General features: G+C 39.2%; 1 protein-coding gene across 3 annotated transcripts; it reads left to right on the plus strand.

Annotated features, from left to right (window-relative positions):
* Positions 1 to 24522, plus strand: si:ch211-247j9.1 (rho GTPase-activating protein 24). Of its 3 annotated transcripts, XM_036588659.1 has the most exons (8): positions 1 to 52; positions 9575 to 9688; positions 17693 to 17900; positions 18112 to 18244; positions 18876 to 18949; positions 19033 to 19154; positions 20020 to 21049; positions 23004 to 24522. In XM_036588659.1, exons 1-8 carry the CDS (start codon positions 1 to 3, stop codon positions 23239 to 23241), a joined length of 1971 nt encoding a protein of 656 aa, XP_036444552.1. In that variant the 3' UTR covers positions 23242 to 24522. The 3 variants fall into 3 exon arrangements, with proteins under 3 accessions (XP_036444552.1, XP_036444550.1, XP_036444549.1); XM_036588657.1 differs by lacking the exons at positions 1 to 52; positions 9575 to 9688 and adding an exon at positions 15380 to 16034 and having other exon boundaries at positions 18115 to 18244; positions 23004 to 24498; XM_036588656.1 differs by lacking the exons at positions 1 to 52; positions 9575 to 9688 and adding an exon at positions 15807 to 16034 and having other exon boundaries at positions 23004 to 24494.
* Positions 24523 to 24533: the final 11 nt, after the last annotated feature.

Genomic DNA, 24533 nt, shown 5'->3' on the forward strand with positions numbered 1-24533 from the left:
ATGGGACTCACCTGCTTCAAGTCTTGGAAGTTCAACAGCGCCGCACAGAAAGGTCAGTGCGCTCACGATCACGTCATCACTCCGGTACCCAGTGCCTCTTTATCCATCCGTCATGTGTTCTGGTATGGATTCTGCAGACTTGAAATGTACTGTGTTGTCTTTGAGGTCACAGTGCTGTTACAGCGAAAAGCTGATTCGAAAACCTGCAGCAGCAGCAGCAGCAGCAGCTAATCTCATTCCAGTTCAATTCAGTTAAACTTTGCTGTTGTACCTGTTTGCACTGGTGCAACCTGCAATGCAGAAGTGCAGGACGGAACAATGTAGAAAAATGTTGTGCAGGACAGTGACTGCAATACTGGACAGAGATCCTATCAAAACAGAAGTACTGAGTAAGAGTACACCTCCAAAAAATAAAAGTTCTTTAACGTTTTTTGACTTTTGACAGTTCTAGAAAAAAACTTAAACTGGTACAGAGTCTTGCCATTATGGTTCTATAAACTTTAAAAAGGTTCCTGACACTCACAGTTTAAAGAACCATTTCAAGGTCCTGTAGGGAAGCAACAGTGATTCTACATGTTTTTGGCACCTTTATTTTTCGAATTAATGCTATTATTAATGTTTGGCGTCTTTATTTTTCAGAGTAAATCAATGCTATTATACAGTATTAAAGCAGGCTACACTGAGCGAGAGGTAAAGTTGTAGATTATAATTACGGTGTTCCATTCAGTTCTATCACATTGCAGTTACACAATGCACAACAACAACAGCAATAATAAACAGACAAGTGGTGCTTGGGGGGCTAAAGAGAGATCATCTGTGAAGACTTGTAAAGCAGCCTTAGCAGATTTGATATAAGCCATGAAGGGCCCAAGTCATTTTTTATTAATACGAAATAGCTCTAGGAAAAAGGTGGAAAGAAACATTTTCAAGAAACCAAAGATTCAAAAAGATCCTAAATGGATTTTTAGTTCTGAAGCATTTTGAGCATTTTGAAAGACGCTGCAGAATGATGTGACAGAAATATGGGAATACTAGACCATATTTATGTCTTCATTTTAAACATAGATATAATAGATATGATGACATTATGTGTCAAGCTTAAGCGGAGTTTCTGGTTGAGCAGTGTGGTCTAGTGTACTCTTTTTTGTGTGTGTGTTTTTTTTTATTTTAGCATGGGTTATTTTACCATTGCAGTGGCAGGTCCTCCTCACCTCACTCTCCCAACACTAAAGTCAAATTATCTCAAACCTAGAAAGGTGTTGAATTTGTATTCTTTGTTCTATTCCTAAATTAATCAACAAAAATTGTAATCAACTTACTTTTTTTGTTTATAGTGATTTTAGATATTTTGAGCAAAAACAATAACAGTACTTGGTGCTTGGGCAGATAGGTGGGTGTAAAGCAGGTAGGTGTAAAGCAGACTGCTCAGATTTGGTATACAAATTGACCTACTGATCTGGTTTCATAACACTGCAGAGCGCTTCAATAGAGGCATGTCCATCAGCTTAAGTGGACCTATCAATAGTGTTGTCAGTGCCGTGCTTCAGATGGATATGGCAGGTTTAGACGCACACCGCAAAAGGTTATTGGGCTAGACAGGGGCTGTTTGATGGCTCACAGGGTGGGATCATAGTACAGATGTGAAAGCCAAGCCCAAGCAGTACAGTGATTTGAGGTGCAAAGTCTGATGGATGGCTGAGTGACGGCTACAGTGTTGCTGAGGACATGGCTACTTAATATAAGGATCTGGAGGAGACTTGGCTGCCAAGCACCCACAGATAACCCAAAACACTCTGAATCAGTTGAGAGAGGTGGCAGTAAGTGTTTAAACAGTGCAAGGTGCATGAATCAAGCACTTCATCTGCAAATATCCAACAATTCTGTCAGATTAACTTTACATTCATGAAAAATAATATTCTTCACCCTTAAGCAACAGAACATGAGAGAAAGTGTTACCGTGAATAACATAACCATCGTTCGTCAGTCACAAAAACACACAACCTCAATTGTTCTATTGCTTTTATACAACATACTTACTGTACCTACTATATTGTACTTTATTATGACACTTATAGGGAAATTCTGCCAATTTCTCAGACATCTGAAATGTTTAACTCTTCTAAAAGCTGTCTACACTGTCTGATGCCTCAGACATTGTTTTATGATGGTTTTGAGATAAGCCTCAGGCCTACAACATATTTTAAAAAATCCATTCTTGGAGGCACATGCAGAAAAAACAGTCCCCAAAGAAACTTCTTTTTCCAGATTCACCCCTATTTTACCATCATCAACATTACATATAAAAACTCAGAGGACACATGTAGGCTCACTAATGGCTATATTTGTACTGCCGACATCACAACCTCTGGTTCCTATCACCACCCCTGTAAAGAAATCTGAGTGTTTCACTACAATGAACCATTTCTCATCAAACTACTCTGAATTACTTTGCTTGTAATCAGTAATTGAAATATGCAGAAATTTTGAGAAATATCAGTGGAATTCCCCTTTAAGCTATATTTTAAAAGATTTGTACGTTATGAAATTGAAGACTTTTACTTATGCATACATTTTGTACCTTATTTTAATTTAGACCTCCAAAGTACTTGTTACAAATCTCAAATGGAGATTGCAAATGAACACCCTCTTCTAAGACCTGCCTCCTGTTAAAAAGTGCCACAGGTCAGAAGCAAAAGAGTGATTTCAGACGCAAAAAATATATCAGCAAAATCAGCAAATAGAAAAACATTAAAGCAAAAACTGGCAAAATGAAGCATACATTTACATCAGAATAAGAGAAAATGAGTAGTAATGTTTTTGAAAAGTTAAGTTTGCTTTAACTCTGATTATTTGTACTGATGGCAGAATCGACATTACAGTGACTCACTATCACCTCTTCAGGTACAAAGTGGTATTACATGACAGGAAAGGCCAGGGCTAGCTGGTTAGCATGCTAACTTTAGTACATGTCTCTGCAACATGATAGACTTCTTTGACATAACATAAAAACTCTTATTTCTCCACATTCTGTTGATAATCTTAGTTAATTTGGGAATGTTTTAAACTCTTACAAATCGCTCTTTTAAACACATAATTTTTGACTTTCTTAAGTCTATTTTTGGCTCCATACTTCAACTTTTAATTGAGTGAGATTTTGACACAGCACTCAAATTTTTACTTAAATATAATTTCTCTGTACTTCCCCCCATCCTTTTCACCAGCTCTGAGATGTAGATGCGGGGAGATGTAGATATTAGGCCAATAACAACAATAAAGATGGAAAGAATGTTTTGGTGTGCCATTCCGAGTCTTGAAGGAATCGCTTTACTGAAAGCCTGAACAAAAACCTGGAGACGGTGTGTCCACCTCTAAGTGTGGAAACCTCACAGTGCTTAAGTTGTAGTTTTAAAAAAATCATTCAAAGCATTTCTAAAAAGCTAAAGCATATTTATATATAATGTTATAAACTTCTTGTTTCAGTATATTCAAAATGTACAGGGTTTATTGCACTTATGAAAAAAGGAAAATCTTTTGTTTAATTTGTAAAACCATGCAAAATTTCAAAACTTTATTTTATTACTTTTTTAATTACTTCCTAAACATAATACTGAGTTGAAATGCTTTTTGAGTGCTGACATCTGACTGTACTGAAACATAACACAACAGTAAGAATAATATCTCACTTTAAATCAGCTGGTTCAACTTCATATATTATAACATGTTTTTGTTGGATATTTTTTACAGCTACATCTTGAGGTCATAACTAGTAAGAACTCAGAACTAAACATTTCAGAGACAGGCCCTGTATTATCTCAAAAGCCACTAGTCCTTCAAATTTCTTCTCATTAAAATATTAAGAAAAACATGTCTCCAAAATGGTAACTTTACAGGAGAAGGCTATTAGCTCTTAATTTTAAATGTAAGTTAATGTAAAGAGGTTTAATAAAAAGTGATTTTGGAGCATTTCTATTGGCCCATTCATCAAAACATTTTTCACACAATGTAAAGGATATCTGGCATGTTCAAATTATGAAAAACAAAATCTGATCAAAATGGATATACATGTATTTTTTTTGGACAGTGACAGATGTGCTATGTTTTATTAATGCTGTAATATTTTTTAATAAACTATTTGGAAATCACCTGATTTCCTCAGTCTTTCCTGCAGCTTGGATGTAGCAATAATATATGGCTAATGTTCATAGACACTTCAATGTTTCTTCTGAAATCAAGGGTATTTATAGGCAGTTTGTCCCTCTTTGCTGTAGTAACAGCCTCTACTCTTCTGGGAAGGCTTTACACTAGATGTTGGAACACTGCCGTGAGCATTTGATTGGCTGAAGAGCATTAGTGAGGTCAGGTACTGATGTTGGATAATTAGCTCTGGATCACAAACTCCACTTCATATGCCAAAGGTATTGGATGGTGAGCAATTAAAAGCCTGCAACGTAAAAATGGTCTTATTTCATCCTATAAAAACCTTCATATAGTAACAAGCGATTTAACAGATTTTATTCAACTCAAATAAATACTTGCACATCAATCATACCTCAAATCCGCTTCAAATCAGCTTCTGCCATCTTCTAATTTTCACAAGGTGTGTCAGCAATGTGTGCACCTTAAAGTAGCTAAATTCATTAAGTAGAAGTGGTGTTTACTTACTTTCTGGCATGTAGTCTAGGCAGAAAAGCTTAATTTTCTGTATTCACTGCAGCCCTGGGCATATAACTGCTTTAGTGCTAATATATGTTTACTGGCAACAGCCTGAACATTTACCATACCTGCTTCACATCTGACGCAACGTTTCCTAGGTAAGCACTTCGTCACTATGATGGGAAGTGGTTTCTAGGTGACGATGATATGATGTCTTTATAAATTTTATGCATCCTCACAGCCCAATAAAGTCATTTTGATGGCCGGCATGACAGAATACCTCTTGGTTTCTGCAAGAGATTCTGTGTATAATGGATTCCTCGACAACAAGAAATGAAAGAATGCAGTACATCTTCACAGACTTCAGCATGAAATCCAGTGCTTGCCTTTCTTTAAATAAAGAGTAAATACTGGCTTAAAAAAGTTAAAAAACTATTAAAGCATGAAGGTAATTTTTATTAGCTAATGAAACTTACGTGTGCTTATTCAAGAAAAGTTCAAAGGAAACAGGAGTATTCCTTTTTGAGAAAATACAGTCATGTGCAAAAGTTTGGGCACCCTTGACCCTTGTTTTGTTGATTTTCTAAGCAAACTTCTTACTTTTCACTTAATCAACAAAACGTGTCATTTGAACAGGGGCACTCAAACGTTTTGCTGTATAAGGTCAAAAAGATCCCAAATAGACTTGAAACTTTAAAAAAACAGACTTTGCAAAAATGGACAATTTACAAGTTTGATAGAAACAGGGCCATTTATGAATGCTGATGGGCCCTAAGTGCCATCACTACTTGAGGGGCTCCTCATCCACCCACTGAGTTTATTTTGTATGCAAGAATACAAAATAATTAATACGTAAACTAATTTTGACCAGACAAATACACAATAATAATAGTAAAAGTCGTTAAGTACATAGAGGGCAAAAGAGAATAAATAAAACACACAATGAAACAGAAAAATAAACATAAATAAAATTATTTATGTGTGGCATGTGCATCATTTCTGCTTCCTTGATTTTTTGGAAGCAAAGTCATCAATCATTTTTTCATAAAATACATTTTAGCCAATACAATGACTGACACAAACAATAATAAATACTTGCGGGTCCCCTTGTGGTGCAGAGGTCCTTAGCGACTGATTAGAAAAAGAAACAGCACTGGAAAGAAGTGGGCATGTCCCAAGATTTAGCATGAAAGTCATGATTTGATGTGCCAGACTGACGTGTTTCTAAGGAATAACTTGGATAGTTTTGTTTGAGCAGTGAGGTCTAGTACGGAAATGTCGAAATCCAACTCATATTATATCTGTAGTTTAGATTGCACGAGATGGAGAACGCACTGTGGTTCATCAATCAATAAATCAGTTCTTGATGTCCTTTTTGTCTCAGTGGTTACTTAGAGAAACCATCCCAGATACGATCTCTGACCCAGCCCTAGTAAACTGGACTCTAGATTTGTATTAGGTTACAAATGGATGTTCTGACTGAAAGGGTCACGTTCAGCATCCCATCCAATCAATCTGATTCAGTGAATGGTCCGAAACTTCTGATATGATTCTGTGTACTCTTAGCTTTTGCCAGCTACTCCTCATCATTAAACCTTGTTATGTTTATCTATAAGCTCTCTAATCCATTTAAGCTAACCGGTAAATGCCTGCTCTCTTATCAGTGCATGCCGAGCAACTGATCCAGTAGTAGTCTGGGACTCGGTTGAAGAATGAGGGAGGGAACAGTAATGTCATTGAGAGGGCTACAAATGTTCACTCGCATTAAACTCAGTAAGCTTTGGTGCCTATAGCAGCAGTGACTTCCTTGAACCCTTTGGAATGTCTTTTCTTTCCGCTGTCATTAAGCTATGGCAGGTCCTACCAGCCATGCTCGGAATAGAGGAGGTATTGATAAACCACTTAGCTGGTTTTTACCGCTCTCTCTTGGTTAGGGGAAAGTGTCTTGCTGAAATTAATTACTGCACTCTCTCTCAGCAAATGTGAGCGGAATCTGGAGCATGGTTTAATTGTGGCCGAGACCCATTCTTTGATTAATATCTCCTCTGAGAAATGTATGGGGGGAAAAACAGCAAGACTTTTTAATTAAATTATGAAAATCAATGCCGTGCTCTTCCCCCCGTTGAGCTCCAGCAGTGCTTAAAGATAAGAAATGGTCACCCGATTCATCTCAGGCCATCGTCTAGATGCAAGACTGACCGAAAGGACAGAGTGACCGTGATTACTAGAGGATCTGCTCATAGTACTGTGTTTAGTCTGTACTGAGATGGGTTCTTGTTTGATTGTCTGCTCAAGAAGAGTCAGTATGGTTGTTTTTTTTTCATGCATCTTGATCCTGTTAACAAATGGAAAGTTAATAATCCCATTTTTTGGGCACTGGAGGAGCTGTAAATGAATTCTGTGACATATGTACTATCTACTTCATTAGAAACATATACCATGTTCTTCCATTTACATGCCAACTCATGAACTCTGCCCACCTTATAGATCCATTATATTAGAGTACAGTCACGGACTGTAACCCATCTACTGTCATGCATTGTTTATCCCATTTATTTCAGGATCAGACACAGTAGAGAGCAGTGACACTTACATGCAGGGCTGCTTCCTGCAATAAGCAGTATAAACAGTTGCTTAGATCTCCCGAGCCACCCATATATACTTTTATTTAACACTGTTCATATGAAAAGCTCAGTCAGTCTAGGTTTTCTTACATTTTCCTCATCAAAATAAAATAACTCAAAGCAGGAGGTCGCTAAAGACCCTAAAATGAGATCATCAGGCTAGATATCAGCTCAGAAAGCAAATAATTTCACATATTTTTGTAGACTTTAAATGTTCTATAGTATTTCTGTTCTAAGTAGTGATATGACAACATGGCTTGTTAAACACAGTTTTAAGATGTATGAATAGAAAACTGTATAAGCTGCATCATACAATATCATGTCTGCATTTACTAGTTTCCAAGAGTGGTTCATCAGTGGATTTATTTTATTTCTGAGAAAACATTAATGGACGAAAACACAAAAAGGGTACAAAATTGTTATTTCTGTCAAAGAGTTGAGGCTGAGATATATAATGCTGTACTATGCTGTTCCATGTTAAATTTCGTCTGGAATGCCCCTTTAAATGTCTCAGGTGTATTTTCCAGCTGGTTCACAAAGAAGCAATCAACACAGAGACTACAATCCTCTTCCCAAATCCTCATAGTAACTAGAAATCACAAGAATACTCTAAAGACATCTATTGCTCCCCCTCCTTTTGAGCAGTTTTCAGCTGAAGGGCTGGGACACAGCAGGAATGGAAAACAGAGCTGTTTATGAGTGTGCGGATTTGTCATGTCTGACTGGTGGGCTGGTATGGAGTGACTGTGGGGAAAATTCCCAGGCTTAGGACCTGGAGAGCATGTTCATACAGGTAACTCAATCTGACCTTCAGAGGAACCTGCAGACGGTCAGACTGCATGCTTCATGCTTACTTCAGCACCTCATGTTCAGAAGGTGTATGTGGTTGACCAACTGTATTACATCTTTCCTTGTTGGCTTCTTTTATATTACAGAGATCTAGAAACATTATATAATGGTGGTGATGTTGCTGTAAATGTTATGCCAAGCAAAATTATTTTCATTCTTCAACAAGAAATAGAAGAATGTATTACCTTGAAAAAAAGCTTAACCCAGAACCATCTACAGCACATTTTCTATCAATCTGAATAACCATTTTATGATGCAAAGAACGCTTAAATGATGCAAAGGGTTCTTTTAGTGTTCATGGTTCTTAATAGAACCATTTCTTTACTAAAGAACCTTTGAAGAGACCCTTGAAGAGTGTATATAGTTTAATCATTGAGAACATTCAGATTATTTCAGGGATGGTTTGAGTTGAAAAACTTTCTTTACAGTGGTGGTGATAGGAACCAGGGGTCATAATATCTACAACACAAATACAGACATTTTATTTATTATCCAAAACCATCTCTGAACCTACATGCTTCTTCTTTTTTTATGTAATGTTGATAATGGCAAAATAGTCGCTGTCTAGTTGCTATTTTGCTGTAAAATGCCCTGCATGTCCCTCTACCATGAAAGGTTTTTTTTATTTTAATTTTTGAAATTTTAGGCCAAACATTTAAATCTATTGTAAAACAATGTCTCAGGTAATGTATTTGTAACCATTTCTTGTAAGAACTGTCTGCGAGGGAGGTATTAAACTCTGTGAACCACCGCTGTGAACTATTCTACTTCGGTGAGCTTCCCTAGAATGGCACATTTCATATCAAACCACACTGAATGATTTTGTTTACATTTAATCATTCATGCTCAAAATTTGCAAAAAATCAGGGAAATTCTCTTCTAAGGTGACAAGTTTTTTTTCCAGGTAATATTTGTCCTTTCACCATGAAATGTTCAAATAAAATGAAAAGCTGGCAATTTTCAAAAGAGGTAAAAAATAAAAAACTGAAATAAAGGTACAAAGTTGTGACATGACAGTGACGATATACATGAGAACTTATTCAGGAAAGGTTTTGATGGAAACAGGATGAATGCCTTTACTGTCTCTGCACTCACTTTGTGCACAAAGTCTAAACTGGCCTGAAAAGCTCTGAAGAGTGACATTTAAGATGATGGCGAGGGTCACCAGAGTCCTCTTTAAAGCACCCATTCAATCTATTGCGGTATTAAGCAAGTGCCTCCCATCGATTCAAATTAGAGTTAAAGCTCTGCATGTTTGTTGTAGGTTCCTATGCACGTCTCTGACCGCAATATAGAGATTACTGATCACTTTGCCAATTTGATGAAACAGCTAAAATCGATAAATTAATCTGCTGCGTTGTGTGGATGAGAAAAATGCTAAACAGTTAAATATGACACCAAAACAGACAAAGTAACAAATTCCCCCTCCCTCCCTCTTTCTCTGGTAGGGAACAGGGACGTGTTAGTAAGCCCTGGATCATACTTCTTCCTGTCTAACAGCTGTGGTCAAGGGGAGGAATGGCTGAAGAACCTCAATAAAGGAGTGTGGATACCTTTCACAGGTGATCACATACACAGACATATTTTACTCTCACTTGGAAGTCACAGCAGTCCAACTGTCTGTTTTGACTTCAGTGTTTTGTGTGAAGCCACAAAAGCCAACACATTGAAATATATTTAGCCGACAGTAGTTTAGCCTTGGTCATCCACACTGAAGGTACAGGGAGTGTTTCAGCCTGGACTGCTTTTTGAATGAGATAACATAGAACAGCCAATCAAAATAGAGATTATTTATGTACAGTGCTGTACAAAAGTCAGAGACCACCCTTTTGTTTATTCAATTTTGGTCAAAACCGCCAATAGGTAAAAGTTATTCATTTTTAGAGCCAGAATGCAAGAAATGGAGTTTAATACACAATAGCCTCCTACAAATCTAGGAGTATTTAAATGGTCCATTCTTTGGTTTTGTGCACTGTACTGCCAGTTTAACTCTTCCATTCTTCCAATCTTGTTCTTTTATTAATATGTTTGTTAGTCTTTCACCATGAAGTCAAGCTTATATGTAACATAGACATATCAGTACAATTCGAAACTGAACAATCCCACCAACAATAGCCTGATAAAATCTAAAACTGCCTTCCAATATACCTCCAGGTCGGGGCAGGTCCACAGCATGTCTAGCAAAGTTCCTATCCCCACTTTACATCTGGGACAATAGCAGGAGCAATCATTATTCTTTTTATACAACTTTTCAGGAATGAAGTACATCTGATGAATGATATTAAAATGGATTAACTTATGGTGGCTATACGGAGGAAATTTGCATGTTTTTACAAAATTTTCCCCCACACATTATCAATTATGCATTAAAAGCCATTTTTTCTACTTTCATTTAATAGTGGAGGAAGCATCTCCTAAAAATTCAGATTTCCATAGCCACAAGAGACAAAGCCTCTAGAATCCTGCTTGTGTTTGATCATCCTTCCAATATTAAAACCAACCAATTACAGCTACGTCCACCAAATGAAACTACGCCCAAAGATGTAGCTCTTGGTAGAGCAGTTTTGACAGCCTTCTGTCAGCTATACATGATGTAAGCCCTAACAGTTCAGGCACACCAGGTGGAGCAGAGATTGCAGAGGCCCATTTATTCAGGGCTGAAGTTCCTGTCTCACTTCACTGGCACCCACTGTACCCTTGCAAATCCACTGGGGCAAACAGTTCTGACAAGACATATAAAATGGGAGTCCTAACAACTAACAATCTAACAACTGTAAAAGACCTGATAGACCACCAGAACTGTCACCATCAGATAAACAGTACTTACATCTTATATATTTAAGAGAGAGGAGACAATCAAGCTCCACTCTTACTTCACATCTGAAAAAATCCACAAGTGTCTACCTTTCATCCTTGAAGGATGGACAGACTCAATGCTAGGAGTCTGAAAGGATGTATATCTGTTAAGAAGCTGTTACTGAGAAAAGAAATAAACAAAAAAGCAGAAAGTTTTTTTTGCACTAAAACGCTGAAACTGGGCATTAGAGATGTGGAGTGAGGTTTTATGGATGATCAGATTAAATTTGTAATTGGGATTACATAGATTGTGAGAGGCAGGAATCTTCTAAGACTGAAGTTTGGAGATGTGGAAAAACATTTCTGCAAGATTTCTCTGAAAAACCAAAAGCAAGTCTCCTGAAAAGAATGGAAGCTGTAATAAAGGCAAAAAAGGACACACTGAAAAAAGTGACATTATATTTAGACTTTGGGGTTTTAGTGTAATTTTCTGTTAAATATATGTTTTCTGATTTTTCACTGAATGAAAATCTTAATGGACATTTTGACTGGAAACTAAATACATGACTTTTGCAAAGTACAGTGTCAGACTTAAAAGAACAATAACCAAAAAAGCCTGTTTAATTCTGAGGTTGGAAAATAGCAATGGTAGAATAAATTATGACTGTATTTAGATACATAAAACACACATGAGGCATAAATGGTCTTAATGGGAGAAAATTCAATGAAAATCTATGTATGGTATCCCCCTTTAAGTTCTCAGGAAAATCCAGAAAGGGGCTTTTTGCCTGTTTCTCTGATGCCACACCTGATTAAGCCACTATGATGAAAGTGTCTGAACCTATTTTATGCTACCTAGGCAGCCAGAGTTTATCAAGGGTTGAGTCATAATACTACCCCTCCCCTCCCACCACACACACATGCACGCACACCACTTGATACAATACACACATTCCCCCCATTTCCCAGACATGGTCAATGCATTACACATACCAGCTCTGTCTCAAGCTGAGCTTTGTCTACAGTGACCCACATCTGACTTAAACTCTGCAAACCACATGCTCTTAAATCCGATGTCATCCAACTCTGGCGAAAACACAGAATTCCCCTCATGTTTCTCACTTAACGGAACAGGATTAAGGTATCTGAATGGGCCAAGATGGAGAAAGTTCTAGCAGTGGCACTGAAGTGTCATAGAGAGTTCAAGAATTCGAAACCTCTCAATGTGTGCCGGATATAAACCTCCTGGCATAAACAGACTATTCTAAATCTCAGTTCCTGCTTGTGCACTTCATGCACTATTTCAGCTCAGGCCTGGCAGCTCAGAGTACAGCACTCCCCACATCCCCGATCCAACCCACCCCGCCCCCAATCTGGCCCCCACTGGCAAAACACTGTCCTGTCTCTTACACCTGCAATGTGTGTGTAAGAAAGAGAGACAGAGATAATGAAGGAGAGACAGAGAGACATAGGTAGAGAGACACAGAGGCAGAGTGAGAGAGAAAGAGAGTGAGAGAGATCCTGGGAGGGAGTTGTGGGTCCATCTTGGCTAGGTTCCCGGTTCCAACAGCACTACAGTACACCTCGGTTGTCTCAAGGGTGCTGTCAGCTCCCCATCATTCTCTATCACACCCCTTAATGCAGAGCAGTGAGGAGAAATTGTGCTGTGCTAGACATACAAACAATAGCATCACTGTCCTCGCCTTTCAACTACCTCAACAATAGGAATGGACCAAGAATTATCACAGATTTTTAACAACTAAAATATACTGAGAATGTCAGTAAAAGAAAAGCAAAAAAATTATCATAATAAAGTAAATAAATCAAGACATGTATATGGAAACTATAGAGCAACTGATCTGGGCATGTTGTGTTAGTATCAGGTGAGCACCAGATACTATTTGGTGAGCACCAGCTACTATCAGGTGAGCATCAGTTACTATTTGCTGAGCACCAGCTATTATCAGATGAGCACTAAATACTATAAAGTGAGCATTAGATACTATCAGGTGAGCACCAACTACTACTATCAGGTGAGAACTGGATACAATTTGGTTGGCACTAGCTACTATCAGGTGAGCACCAGATACTATTTGGTGAGCACTAGCTACTATCAAGTGAGCACTAGCTACTATCAAGTGAGCACCATATACTATTTGGTAAGAACTAGCTACTATTTGGTGAGCACTAGCTACTATCAGGTGAGTACCAGATACTATTTGCTGAGCACCAGCTATTATCAGATGAGCATCAAATATTATCAAGTGAGCATCAGATACTATCAGGTGAGCACCAACTAGTACTATCAAGTGAGCACCAGATACTATTCAGTGAGCACTAGCTACAATTAGGTGAGCACCATATACTATTTGGTGAGCACTAGCTACTATCAGGTGAGCACCAGATACTATTTGGTATACTTAGCATTGGTTTAAAGGAACTATTGAGACTATTCTTATACATTTCTATGCAAATACATAGGATTTATTTTTGGCCTAGTATTAACTGTAAAATATTTGCACATAAAGGATATAAATTAACTGAATATTAATGAAGTCAATCACAATCGCACTTCTTGCGAATAATTGTGTACAGAAAGTAACTTGGTGTATCATGTACACTGTTTGTACTGCATTTTAAAAAATATTTTTGTATGATGATACTACTCCATCCCTGCACAAGTTTGATGACCCCATGTATGCATAACAACACTGATAACTGTGAGGGGTCTACCACCCAGTCTGAAAAAAATATCTAGAGTAAACACTGTAAAAATGTTTAAACAGCATTGAAACACACTGAAATTGTTATCACAGATATTATACTAACAGACTTGTTTTACTTTATAACATCAAAAAATCGACTATTAAAAAAAATGAAAAAAAAAGTCTCAAAGTAACAAGTTTCACATATTAGCTATTTACTTACACTGTAAGAGATAATAATACACAGTTATCAGAATACTACAACATGAAGTGGCATGATTATCATCGGGTCATACACTGTGATACATAAATAAAGCCAGTAACCATCCCATCCCTACTTACTTACAAAGCAAAACAGAAACAGTATTTAGCAGTGTTGTTCTGCACTGGATGGCTTCAAATTCATGGTTCAGGTGGTATGTTCCATGGTCAATTTTGTAAAGCCATTATCACGGAACATTAGAAGACTAAGAAGGCCATGTCCTTCTGGGCGATCTAGCGCTGAGCTGAACTCGTCACTCATTTCCCAGAAGATTAACAGTCCCAATGAATTCCCCACACCACCTCGCAGCCATAACTACTCCCCAGCCTGAGGCTCCTGCACACACACACAGATTTCTCCAACAGATAACACACTGGCACAGTAATGCACTTCCCACACACACACAGCGCACGCTCAAGGTCTCCTACATGCTTGATCAGAACTGTCATCAGAGTAACCGAGTTACCCGAACCGGATGTGCACCTTAAAAAAGGGCTTGGGGGCGTGTCCACTGCAGGCCAATGGAAAACAGCCAAAGACAAGCAGCCATGTGAGGTTAGGGGGAGTGGGGAGTAGAGAAAGTGAGAGAGAAAGAGAGAGGGTGGAGAGAGAGAGAGGGAGCCTGAAAGAAAGTGAAAGAGTGGGTAAAAGGCGACACGTTCTAGCTCATTTATTTTTAGTCGACCTGTGATAGCGTTGTGCAGCGTTAATGATTCATGGAGAGACGAGGGAGATAGAACGAGACATAGAGGGAGCTGGCGCCACCTTGGCCATGCTCCAACAAGCCTGCAGTAGAGTAGCCTGATACGGGATAAGGTGGGGGGGTAAAAAAGGGTAGAGGAGAGCAGAGAGAGAGAGAGACAGAGAAAGAGAGCAAGAGAGGGAAAGAAATGGGAAAACGTGAGGACAGAGGCAGGGAAACATAAAGACTGTGATCATGTGACACTGGGGTGGAAAAAGGGAGAGAGCGCAATTCCAAAGGTATTCAAGGAGGAGCAGCCTTGACCACACTGACGTGCAGTTAGGGAGGCAGTCATGATTTGACAGTGAGCTTAAGGAGGTGCCAACTCGCGTCACTGGAAACTCCTCGAAGTAATTAGTGTCTCGTTAAAGACAAACATCTCTGCTCGTCAAAGACAGCATCTCTGCTGACCATGCCATGTGACCTGGACACCTGCAAGCTCCTGCAAAGAAACTTGACCCCCTAGGAGTCCTTCAAAATAGCACAAAGAAACAGGAACAGCGGATGGCTGCCCTCGGACGGCCCCCTCAGCCAAGCTCACTGGAGATCAGAGGTTGAAGGTCACCGAAGGGAGGAGGTGCTTCCACAGCTTGGTCATTAAGGATGCTCTGTTAAGACAAGCCTCCTATCAAGGAACTGAAGTCATTTCATCGCAGAAACATCCACCTAACAGCTGGATTGTAATTGACTTGAACTGTTTTATTACTTTTATTTTCACAGTTTATAAAAATGTAAATGTTAATTTAAACTAATTATATTAATTCATTCATGCTATGCTACATAAAAAGTAAACTATTAAAACAATTCAATAAAAAACCTAAATTAACTAACATTTATCTAAAATTCTTATAATTCCACTTACATGTATGGGTCATGCTGCAGAGGAACAATGCCTCTTCTTGAGGGATGAGGATTGTTGTCACTGCTGGAATGCTGATATCTGATTAGCCTGCATATTTGAGCCTGAGGGTCACTGCTGCCTCTCCTCAGCTCAGACGGCCTCTCCTGAGCTCCGAGGCTGAAAGAGCACTGGGGCTTATATCCGCTCACCTGCGCACAGGAGAGAGGAAGAAGAGGAGGAGGAGGAGGAGAGGGGGGAGAGAGAAAGAAGCAGGACGTGCAGTCCAGGGCAGAGCAAGAGTTTACAAAACAGAAGAAGTCGTCAGAAGGAGGACAGGGAGGGTGAGGCTGCACTGCTTGCTGTGGAGCTTTGTTCTGCTCGGGAATACTAAGTCAGCCAGAGAAACTGTGATTTTAAGGCAGATCGCAGGATAGAGGCACTGTTTAGTGAGGAGGAGGACGGAGGAAGATGCCCGAGAACAAGCAGGCGGTCCAGCGGACAGGAAGCTACCTCTCACAGTCCGCTTACAGGAAAATCAAAAGGGTGCTGAGCTTCAAGAGGCGTGAGTATTTCAGAGATTTTTGCAGAGAGCTTTGGTGCAATGCTGCAGCGCTGCTGAGGGACCTCTAACAGGCGGTATTAATTTTATCTAGGATGTTCACTCCTCTATGCTTTTGAAAACATTTTTTTTTTTTAAATTGCAAGCCAAGATACTGTATATTTACTGACCTACTACTGCCTTATTGCCCACAGTGACATTACTACTGTAATACACTACAGGTCAAAAGTTTGTAATCATTTGCCATGTTAATGTCACTTGTGTCATGTAATACACAATAACATATACAATCTAAACTAGACGTCAAAGATATTTTTCTAGATGTTTTATTTTACACACACGTTTTAATTTTTTATCCATCATATATATTATATGGCTATTAGTTTAATATTAAATATTACACATTTTGATAATACTTCTGTCTAGAGTGACACTATAATGCCCTTTTATTGAGCTTATTAAAGCAGCAGTCAGTAATTAACAGACTGATATTGACTTTTTTGTATTACACAGCATAATCTTTTGCAGACCATTTTAAATGTCCATTATTATTAATAAGCCTTATTAAGCCAATAGCTGGTAAGTGACATATCATGGCAATGAAAGCTTTAAAACACACTTCTGTATTCTCATGGTGAAAACAAAAAAGAAGAAAAGAAGAAATAAAATAAAGGAGTACCTCTTTTTCACCTTGAGATTGAGAGGAGACTGGGACCATTAATTTGCTGAGTAATTTGTTAAGACTTGAGTACTATAATACTATATAACAGATAGATAAAAGGGCTCTGGAACTGGTTAATTTCTGTAGTTACTGCTTAATAATGTAGGAATAATAAACCAGTAAATCACTAGTTATTAATCACTAGTAAATCACTAGCTTGAAATGGCTTAATAATGGACACCTAACAAATTTAAAAGACTATTATGTACACATATAAAAGTATTCTGGAAGTGCTGTATCTGTAGCTTAAAAAAATTTTAGTAAAGAGCTGCAAGTTAAATAACAACTATACTGGCTTGTTAGGGTTCAGTAAGCGCACTACAAGGGAATTATAATGTCCCGCTGTGCTGAAGTGTGAGCGATATCTTTTACATTAGATATTAACATCATTCTTGATACTATTTAGTATCAAGAATACTATATAAATTATATCATCGCTGTCCAAAGAAAGACAGGTATTTCTGAAATAGTAACTTTAAAGGAGAGGGCAAAAATGTTCATTTAACATGATTTTATTCCAAGCAATTTCTATGGGTCCATTCATCATGAAATTTTTCCACAATGTAGCTGCTGACAGCTACAGCTGACAGCTGCTGAGCTCCAATTATGTAGAAAATTAAAAATTGCAAAAAATGGAGACTATACTATATATAATATTATATAGATTCTATACAGTCATTTTACAATCTGGACACATCAACAATGTGGTTTTTAACTAACTATGTGAAACCTGTGAACTGTGAAGTATGGTGCCGTATCAGAGCAATATGGTGTCAGTTTTTGCTTTTATATTATTACAAAAAAATTATAATTCCAAACTTTTCATCAGTGTTTCCAAACTTTTGAACATCATGTACAACCTTTGAAGGCTTTTTCCCCATACAAGACAAGGCTGGGTACACAAAGCCTGGACCATAACAGCCCTGCCTCTTCATCTCAGGTGTGTTTGGGCAGCGGCTGGAGGAGACCGTGCTGTACGAGCGGCGCTATGGCAATCATATGGCTCCTCTGGTGGTGGAGCAGTGTGTGGACTTTATCAGGGAGCGCGGGCTGCTGGAGGTGGGGCTCTTCAGACAGCCTGGCCAGGCCACACTGGTCAAAGAGCTGCAGGAGGCCTTTGATGCTGGCGAAAAACCCTCCTTCGACAGGTAAGTGCTAGCAGCACACAAAGAACTTCCATTTTAGAACCTTCTTAGACACGAACTAAGTCATTCCAGTCATATCAGGTATCAGATGAATCATTCACAGCATACCATACCAAAAGATCAAAGACTTATGAAGAAAGTAACTATGTTAGACAAATAGAACTGGCAAAGAAGGGAACGCTGTCAGCTGAGTTCTGTGTTTTTGCTATCCCAGCAGCACAGATGTCCACACAGTGGCATCTCTGCTAAAGCTATACCTCAGGGAGTTGCCTGAACCACTCGTGCCATTCTGTCGCTACCAAGAGTTTCTTATGTGTGGCAAGAAAATCCCCTCAGACAGGGAGCAGGTAACCACTACATTTATTACAGCACATTACATTGCAGAGGATTGCACTATGTTGCATCATTCAGCACACGTTCTTACCCTGAGTGGTTCAAATGCATGCATCTAAGGTTCATTAAAGTGGATCATAAGGTCCCTAGAGTCCCAATTTAAAAATTCCTCACCAACTGCACATTTGCAGAAGTCTTTCAACATCAGAAGCATATTTTAATCAAAGTTTCAAATTTGAAAAAGTGTGAATTCCACAGTATGAAGGGATCTTCATATGATTTGATGGTTACATGCATAAAGTAGAATCTTTCTCTTCATTAGCTTTGGCACCAGGGATAGTCAGAACTGCTAGGACTGAAGTTTAACATCCCTGCAGTACCAAGTAGATATTAAAAAGGCGAGGCGGGCTGCTGTGTTTGATGCCATCTGCTGGAAGACCAGTCAGATAAAATGGTAGATGTGAGGTGGGACACGCATGATCAATGACGATGAGGTTAATCAGAAGGCCTTGCAAGGATATTCAGGGTTATGTAGACAGGAAGTAAAATATAATACATTCACAGTGCTCACTAATGAGTAGAGGATCCAGTACAAGATTCTCCATCGCTTCATCTTGTATAACACTTTTCTGGTCTGGTCTTCAGGGTCTGCTGGAGCTGAGAAATCTTCTTCATGAGCTTCCCGTAGCCAACTTTAACCTTCTGAAATACATCTGCCAGTAAGTGTGGGTTCAAAGGGTGTAACAACAGGTGCCATTAGATCTTCAAAACGCTCCAGTCCAAATCAGTATTTTTGTTGCAGGTTCTTAAATGAGGTCCAGTCCTATTCTAGCACCAACAAGATGAGTATCCAGAACCTGGCGACTGTTTTTGGGCCAAACATTCTACGGCCCAAAGCTGAGGACCCTGAGAGTATTATTGGAGGTGGGCATACTTTTAAGATATGTATGTGAAAAGGAGCCAGACAGAAAAGTAATGGGAGAGAAAGAAAGTAGTAGGCAAACTTGATGTGCTGATATAGTTTGAATCTCCCAAAAGAATCAGAAAGCTAGGGGACAGCTTCCAAATCAAATAATGAAACAGGACAAACAACAGAAAACAATAACTTGGAAAAGGAGCAATGTCATGCTACCAAGATGCAAGATTTCTCGATTCCCAGTGTCTTTTTATTGAGCCAATAATATTCATACCGGGGCAAGCTTCACAACGTGTATCGATGAAGTTGAGGAGTTAAAGTTACACCAGCAAGAGTCATCCACACTTTTAGAAATAAAGGTTCTGTGCAGGTACATTTTTCACCCATCAAGGTACAAACAATGTAAACATACCCACAAAGGTACAACAGTGGTGTTAAGGTCCAATTGTGTACCTTAAATAAGTTTTTCTCAGGGAAAAATAGATATGTGTACCTTTTCATAACCTAATGTTTTAAAAGAGAACAATAAAATAAAAAGCCTGGAGACGAGACGGGGTGTGTGGAGTCAATACAATTTAGAAAATATAATTTCAATGGATTATGGTACAGTTATGTTCCCTGACAAAAGGTACTGAGATGTACCCTTGAGGGTGACAGCTTCATACCTTTTTTCTGAGAGTGCATGGTCATAAGCTTCCAAAATCTCATGGCAGACATAAACTGCGTACAGCTTAAAAAAATGTCAAGGCTACCCAACAGGATAAGGAGTGAAAAAATTCCGCCCGGACAAACCAAATCTCTAGAAAATCCTCCTTTGTGTATCACTCCCACAGTACATCAGTCATCACTAATGTGGTGTGTTTTTACTTGCAGGGGCAGCAGTAGTTCAGCATCTGATGTCCGAGCTAATCAGAGAGCACTGTACGCTCTTCTCGAAAGAAAACCACAGCTCTCCAGGAACCTCTATACCTACTTTCTCTCCCATACACAGACAGTGCAGTAAGGTGGAGTGGGTGCACGCTGAGTCCTCTGGGCATCCAAGTGAGCCTCAGGTGGGACTGAGTGGCGAGCGACTGCCCCAGTCAACTCAGACCTCTATGCAATGCTCACGGAAGCTCTCTCTGCCACTTATGACAGAAAGGAGATCATCCTACCAAAGTATGCGCACCCACCGTCTTCTATCAGAGACGCAGCAGTGGCAGCCTGAGGCTTCTCCTCAGTCCAGCTCGGCTCTGATTTATGAGAACCACAACCCATCCCTTTCTGCACAGGAGTCGCCCAGCAAAGGACCTATCCTTTGTCCGACCACACCACCTTCTGCTTCCTCCTCTATGACAGCAGTGGCAGAAGGTGGAGATGACTTTGTACAGCCTTGTAGTTGGCCTGGTCTGGGACAATCTGGCTGGGAGACTGAGAGAGTCTTAGGGGACAGTGGTGGAAGCAGCGAAGCCCAGGATAGCACCTTATCTGTATATGACAACATGGGCACCGAGGAACAAGCAAATGAACTTGTGGAAGATCAGGAGGTGGTCATTGGAATGAAGGAGCTGGAAGCATCCCCTAGCGTTGCTGACAGCAGCAGCTCCTGGTCCTCCTGTGAAATCTTGCCCATTGACGAAGCAAATGCGGGAAGCAGGAGCGATGGACCTGCTAGTCCTTGCCACAGCTCTGTACACTTCCCTTCTTTTAGGACAGAGCCTGGGGAAGGAGATCCACATCCCAACTCCCCTGCTTCCTCTTCTGCCCCCACAGATGCCCCTCTGAGTACTGGCAGCAGTGAGGTCTTTCTTCCGAATGGCGACCCACAAAGCCCTGCTGCCTCCCAAGTGATGCAGTGCCTCCTGGCCGGGCTCCGAAACCAAATGGCCAGGCAGAAAGCAGAGTATGAAGCCAAGATCAACAGGTAAGCACTCTACGGCTGCAAATAAGAATTTCCATAATCGATTCATGTATTGACTACTATTCAATTAACCAAGTAATTGAACCATTACGCCTTCTGCGGTTTCCTCTCACTTTGCACAGTCATACTGCTGCCATCACGTTCCGTCTGTGCGATAAGTGATTTCTTTTTGCTGGAACAAAACAACAGAAGCCATTTTTCCTTCCTGTAGTGTATTGAAATTTATTAGAATGACTGCCTGTATCATACAGACACTATAGAGCAAAGGTCTTTAATTAAAATTCAATAAGGTCCAAAGAAAATTTCCTCAAGCAAAGGTCCGGAGCCTCATAATATCTAGCTTGCATTATGATTCAGTGCCATATACTGTATACTGAAGTAGTACTTATATTTACATCTTATACAGTTAACAACTGAATGTCGAATCAAATAAAGTACAATTCAGTAAAATTTCAACAATATTTATTGTCAGTTTTCTCTTTTTAGAACACACCATGTAAAACAATCTGGCTGACTTTCTTCTCCAACTGCTACGTCTCGCCTCGTCCCTCCTCTGTGTATGCGCCACTCACTCGAGTCTCAGTGCTCACAGTAATGCACAGATCTGATTGTAGCATCACGTGTGATTTTTACAACGCATGCGGCTGGTCTATGAGTTTCCCGGGCCGCTAAAGCTACTGTAAAGCCTAGAAAAGTTACGCTGATTAAAATAGGACCACCTGGTCAAAATTAAATAATTCTCCATAGTTTATTGGTTATAGGCCAGGTCCACATAGGACAGTGTCTGGGTCCAGACTTAGACCGCGGTCTGCCTATTAGTGACCTCTGATAAAGAGCATCACAGAATGCTAAGCACCAATATGCACCAACATGTTAACCACTAATCAACTTTGTTGACTAATCGTAATGTCAAGATCATTTGTTGTCTTAAATGACAAATGATCTAATTATGTATGTAATAGATAGTAATTTAGATTTATTAGTAATTACTTGTCAAATTATGTTTGAGATTTGTTAATGACTTAAAATGCGAGTCATTCCACGAAAACGTCATTTTCTATGCTATGCAGCTTTTTCAATCATTATAGAATCATCTCAAATTCACCTTCTGGTCTTTTTACCAGCATTGTTTTATAATCTTTTTTTAATGTTTTTTTCCATGGCAACTCACCATTTCTTGTAGTGTTCCTGCATTTCTATCAAACCTATGAATGACTCATTTCTACAATATCTTAAGTTACATCATGAGCTCAAGATTGCCCCACCCCCAAAATACGTTTACTATTATCTCAAACTAATATCTTCTAATCCTATTTTCCATAATAAGGACAGTTATGTCTCATTTTCATTTTTTAAAAAAGGTATGTGTCATGAGTGCTTCATGGTATTAAAAAATTGGACTAACCAACACAATAGGAATAAACACATTTTCAGTTAGTATATTCTTCCATTACTTGTTGCTGAGAGATCTTTACGCAGAATACTTTGCAGAGACATCCAACAAGTACCCTCTTATGCAGGCCATAAAAATAAATTTGCAGGGCCGTGAAGATGCATAAAGACATCACCATCATCTGATGTGTCTAAAATGGCTCCTAGCCAAAAATTCCCCATTATATCATCAGGCAATGTGCTTCCCTGGAATATTCTGCCTCAAACTGATTTCATATTAATTCCCACTTTCTGCTGCTTGGGTAAAAATACAAAAAAAAAGTCTTTTGTCAAGATACTCTTATACTTTTGAGGTGTTTCATGAAGCTGAAATGTAGGAAAATCAAGTTGATGGCCAGCAAGAGATTCTGTGCAGGACATATCCCCCAATAACAGACGTTTATGCTTGAACTTTATCATAGAAACGCATGACTTGACCGTTTATGCAGTTTTACATGATTAAAAACAGTGAGTCCTCTTTTGAACAGTAGCACTGGTTGAGTGAATGTTTACTCTGGGTACACAGGTTGGAGCGTCGGAACGAGGCCCTCCAGGGGCAGATGGTGGAACTGCGTGCTTCTCTGGAGCAGCAGCGGCGCTGGGTCAGTGCAGCAGAGATAAAGATGAGGAACGTCGAGCGAGCCAGAGTGGATGCAGACCAGCGCAACGCCGCACTGCAGAGAGAAATGGAGCAGTTCTTCCACACATTTGGAGAGCTCAATTCAGAGGCCCGCAAAACAGAGCGCATCATTCAGAGCTTCTGAGGCTCCCAGACACTGCCACCAATCTGTGTTGCCATAACGATACCAGTTGAACATTTGAACACAACCTGCTCTCTTCTTTACGGTCATATTTTACACATTTTAGAATAACAGTGAAGAAAAAAAACATAAAAAAATGGTATTACTATAGTCAGAAATACTGACCTTTTATCAGGGCTATTCTGACCCATGCCATGCTACCTCATAAACACAACTAATTTATTTAAATGCATTAAGAAGGACAGACGTTTGATAAATGAACCTAAAGTTCTGTATAAAAACACTTGTTAGGGGGCACAGAAAATATACTGTACACCGTCAGGAAAAAAAGCTATTGTATAGACCTTTTGTTCATCAGGGTACAAACAATGTGAATGTACCCTCAAAGGTGCAACAACAGTCTTAAGGCCAACCTGTGGACTTCAAATGAGTTTTAAAGCTACACTGCATTCACTTTTGTCGAGGAAAGGGGCGTATTTGTACATTTTAAACATTTTAACATTGGAGTCAAAACAGAGTAAATACAATTTATAATAAATAAATAAACAAACAAACAAACAAAAAGTATACAATGGAATATTTTACATCTATGTCCCCGTGAGGGTACCACCCCAGTGTCATGAAAGACAGTTTGGCACCTTTTTTTTTCCTGAGGGTGTATACACATATTTTAATGAACAACTTCTGTGTTTTGGTAATAAATTCATGCAGGCATCAAACACCACTATTATTTGCCTTAGAAGCAAATTTCAATAATTATGCCTAAACCATGGTTATGAAGAACACATTCAATCAGGTGTGTGCAAATTTTTGACTGGTACTGTTAACACCCTCTAAAACCGTCTCAGGCTTTCACTGATGATAAAAGCCTACTGCAACCCTAAAGGGGAAAAAGTGCTTCAAATACAAGCAGCGCAGGTGCTAAGAGCCAGGAGCAACCAGGAGGACCAGGGTGTTCTTTAAGAGATGACTGTCTGAAAGATGGCTTTTGCTATGCAGGTACTCAGAGACAATGGAACGACCCAAACGTAGGGGAAGAGATATGTCTAGGAAGCATGGATATCATAAAATACATGAGACAGGATGAGTTAGGTCTTATGAAGTATTGAGAATCTATTTAGATTTTGATGTATGATTTCATGTACTGACACTGTATCTAAAAGTTGGGTGCTTTAACGGAAATAACACTGAAATTTACAAGCAACTATTCATAAATTTTACGTAACACAAAAAAACATTCTAATAATGTGTACATACTGTACTTTAACTGACATGCATTTATACAGAAATAAAAA

Source organism: Colossoma macropomum, unplaced genomic scaffold (genome assembly GCF_904425465.1).
Source record: "Colossoma macropomum unplaced genomic scaffold, Colossoma_macropomum, whole genome shotgun sequence".
Taxonomy (NCBI): domain Eukaryota; kingdom Metazoa; phylum Chordata; class Actinopteri; order Characiformes; family Serrasalmidae; genus Colossoma; species Colossoma macropomum.

Coding starts and splice junctions, on each gene's coding strand:
- si:ch211-247j9.1 (XM_036588659.1), top strand. CDS start 1: ATGGGACTCACCTGCTTCAAGTCTTGGAAGTTCAACAGCGCCGCACAG. Junction 9,689..17,692: donor AGTGTGGATACCTTTCACAG/GTGATCACATAC, acceptor TCTTCATCTCAG/GTGTGTTTGGGCAGCGGCTG. Junction 21,050..23,003: donor TATGAAGCCAAGATCAACAG/GTAAGCACTCTA, acceptor CTGGGTACACAG/GTTGGAGCGTCGGAACGAGG.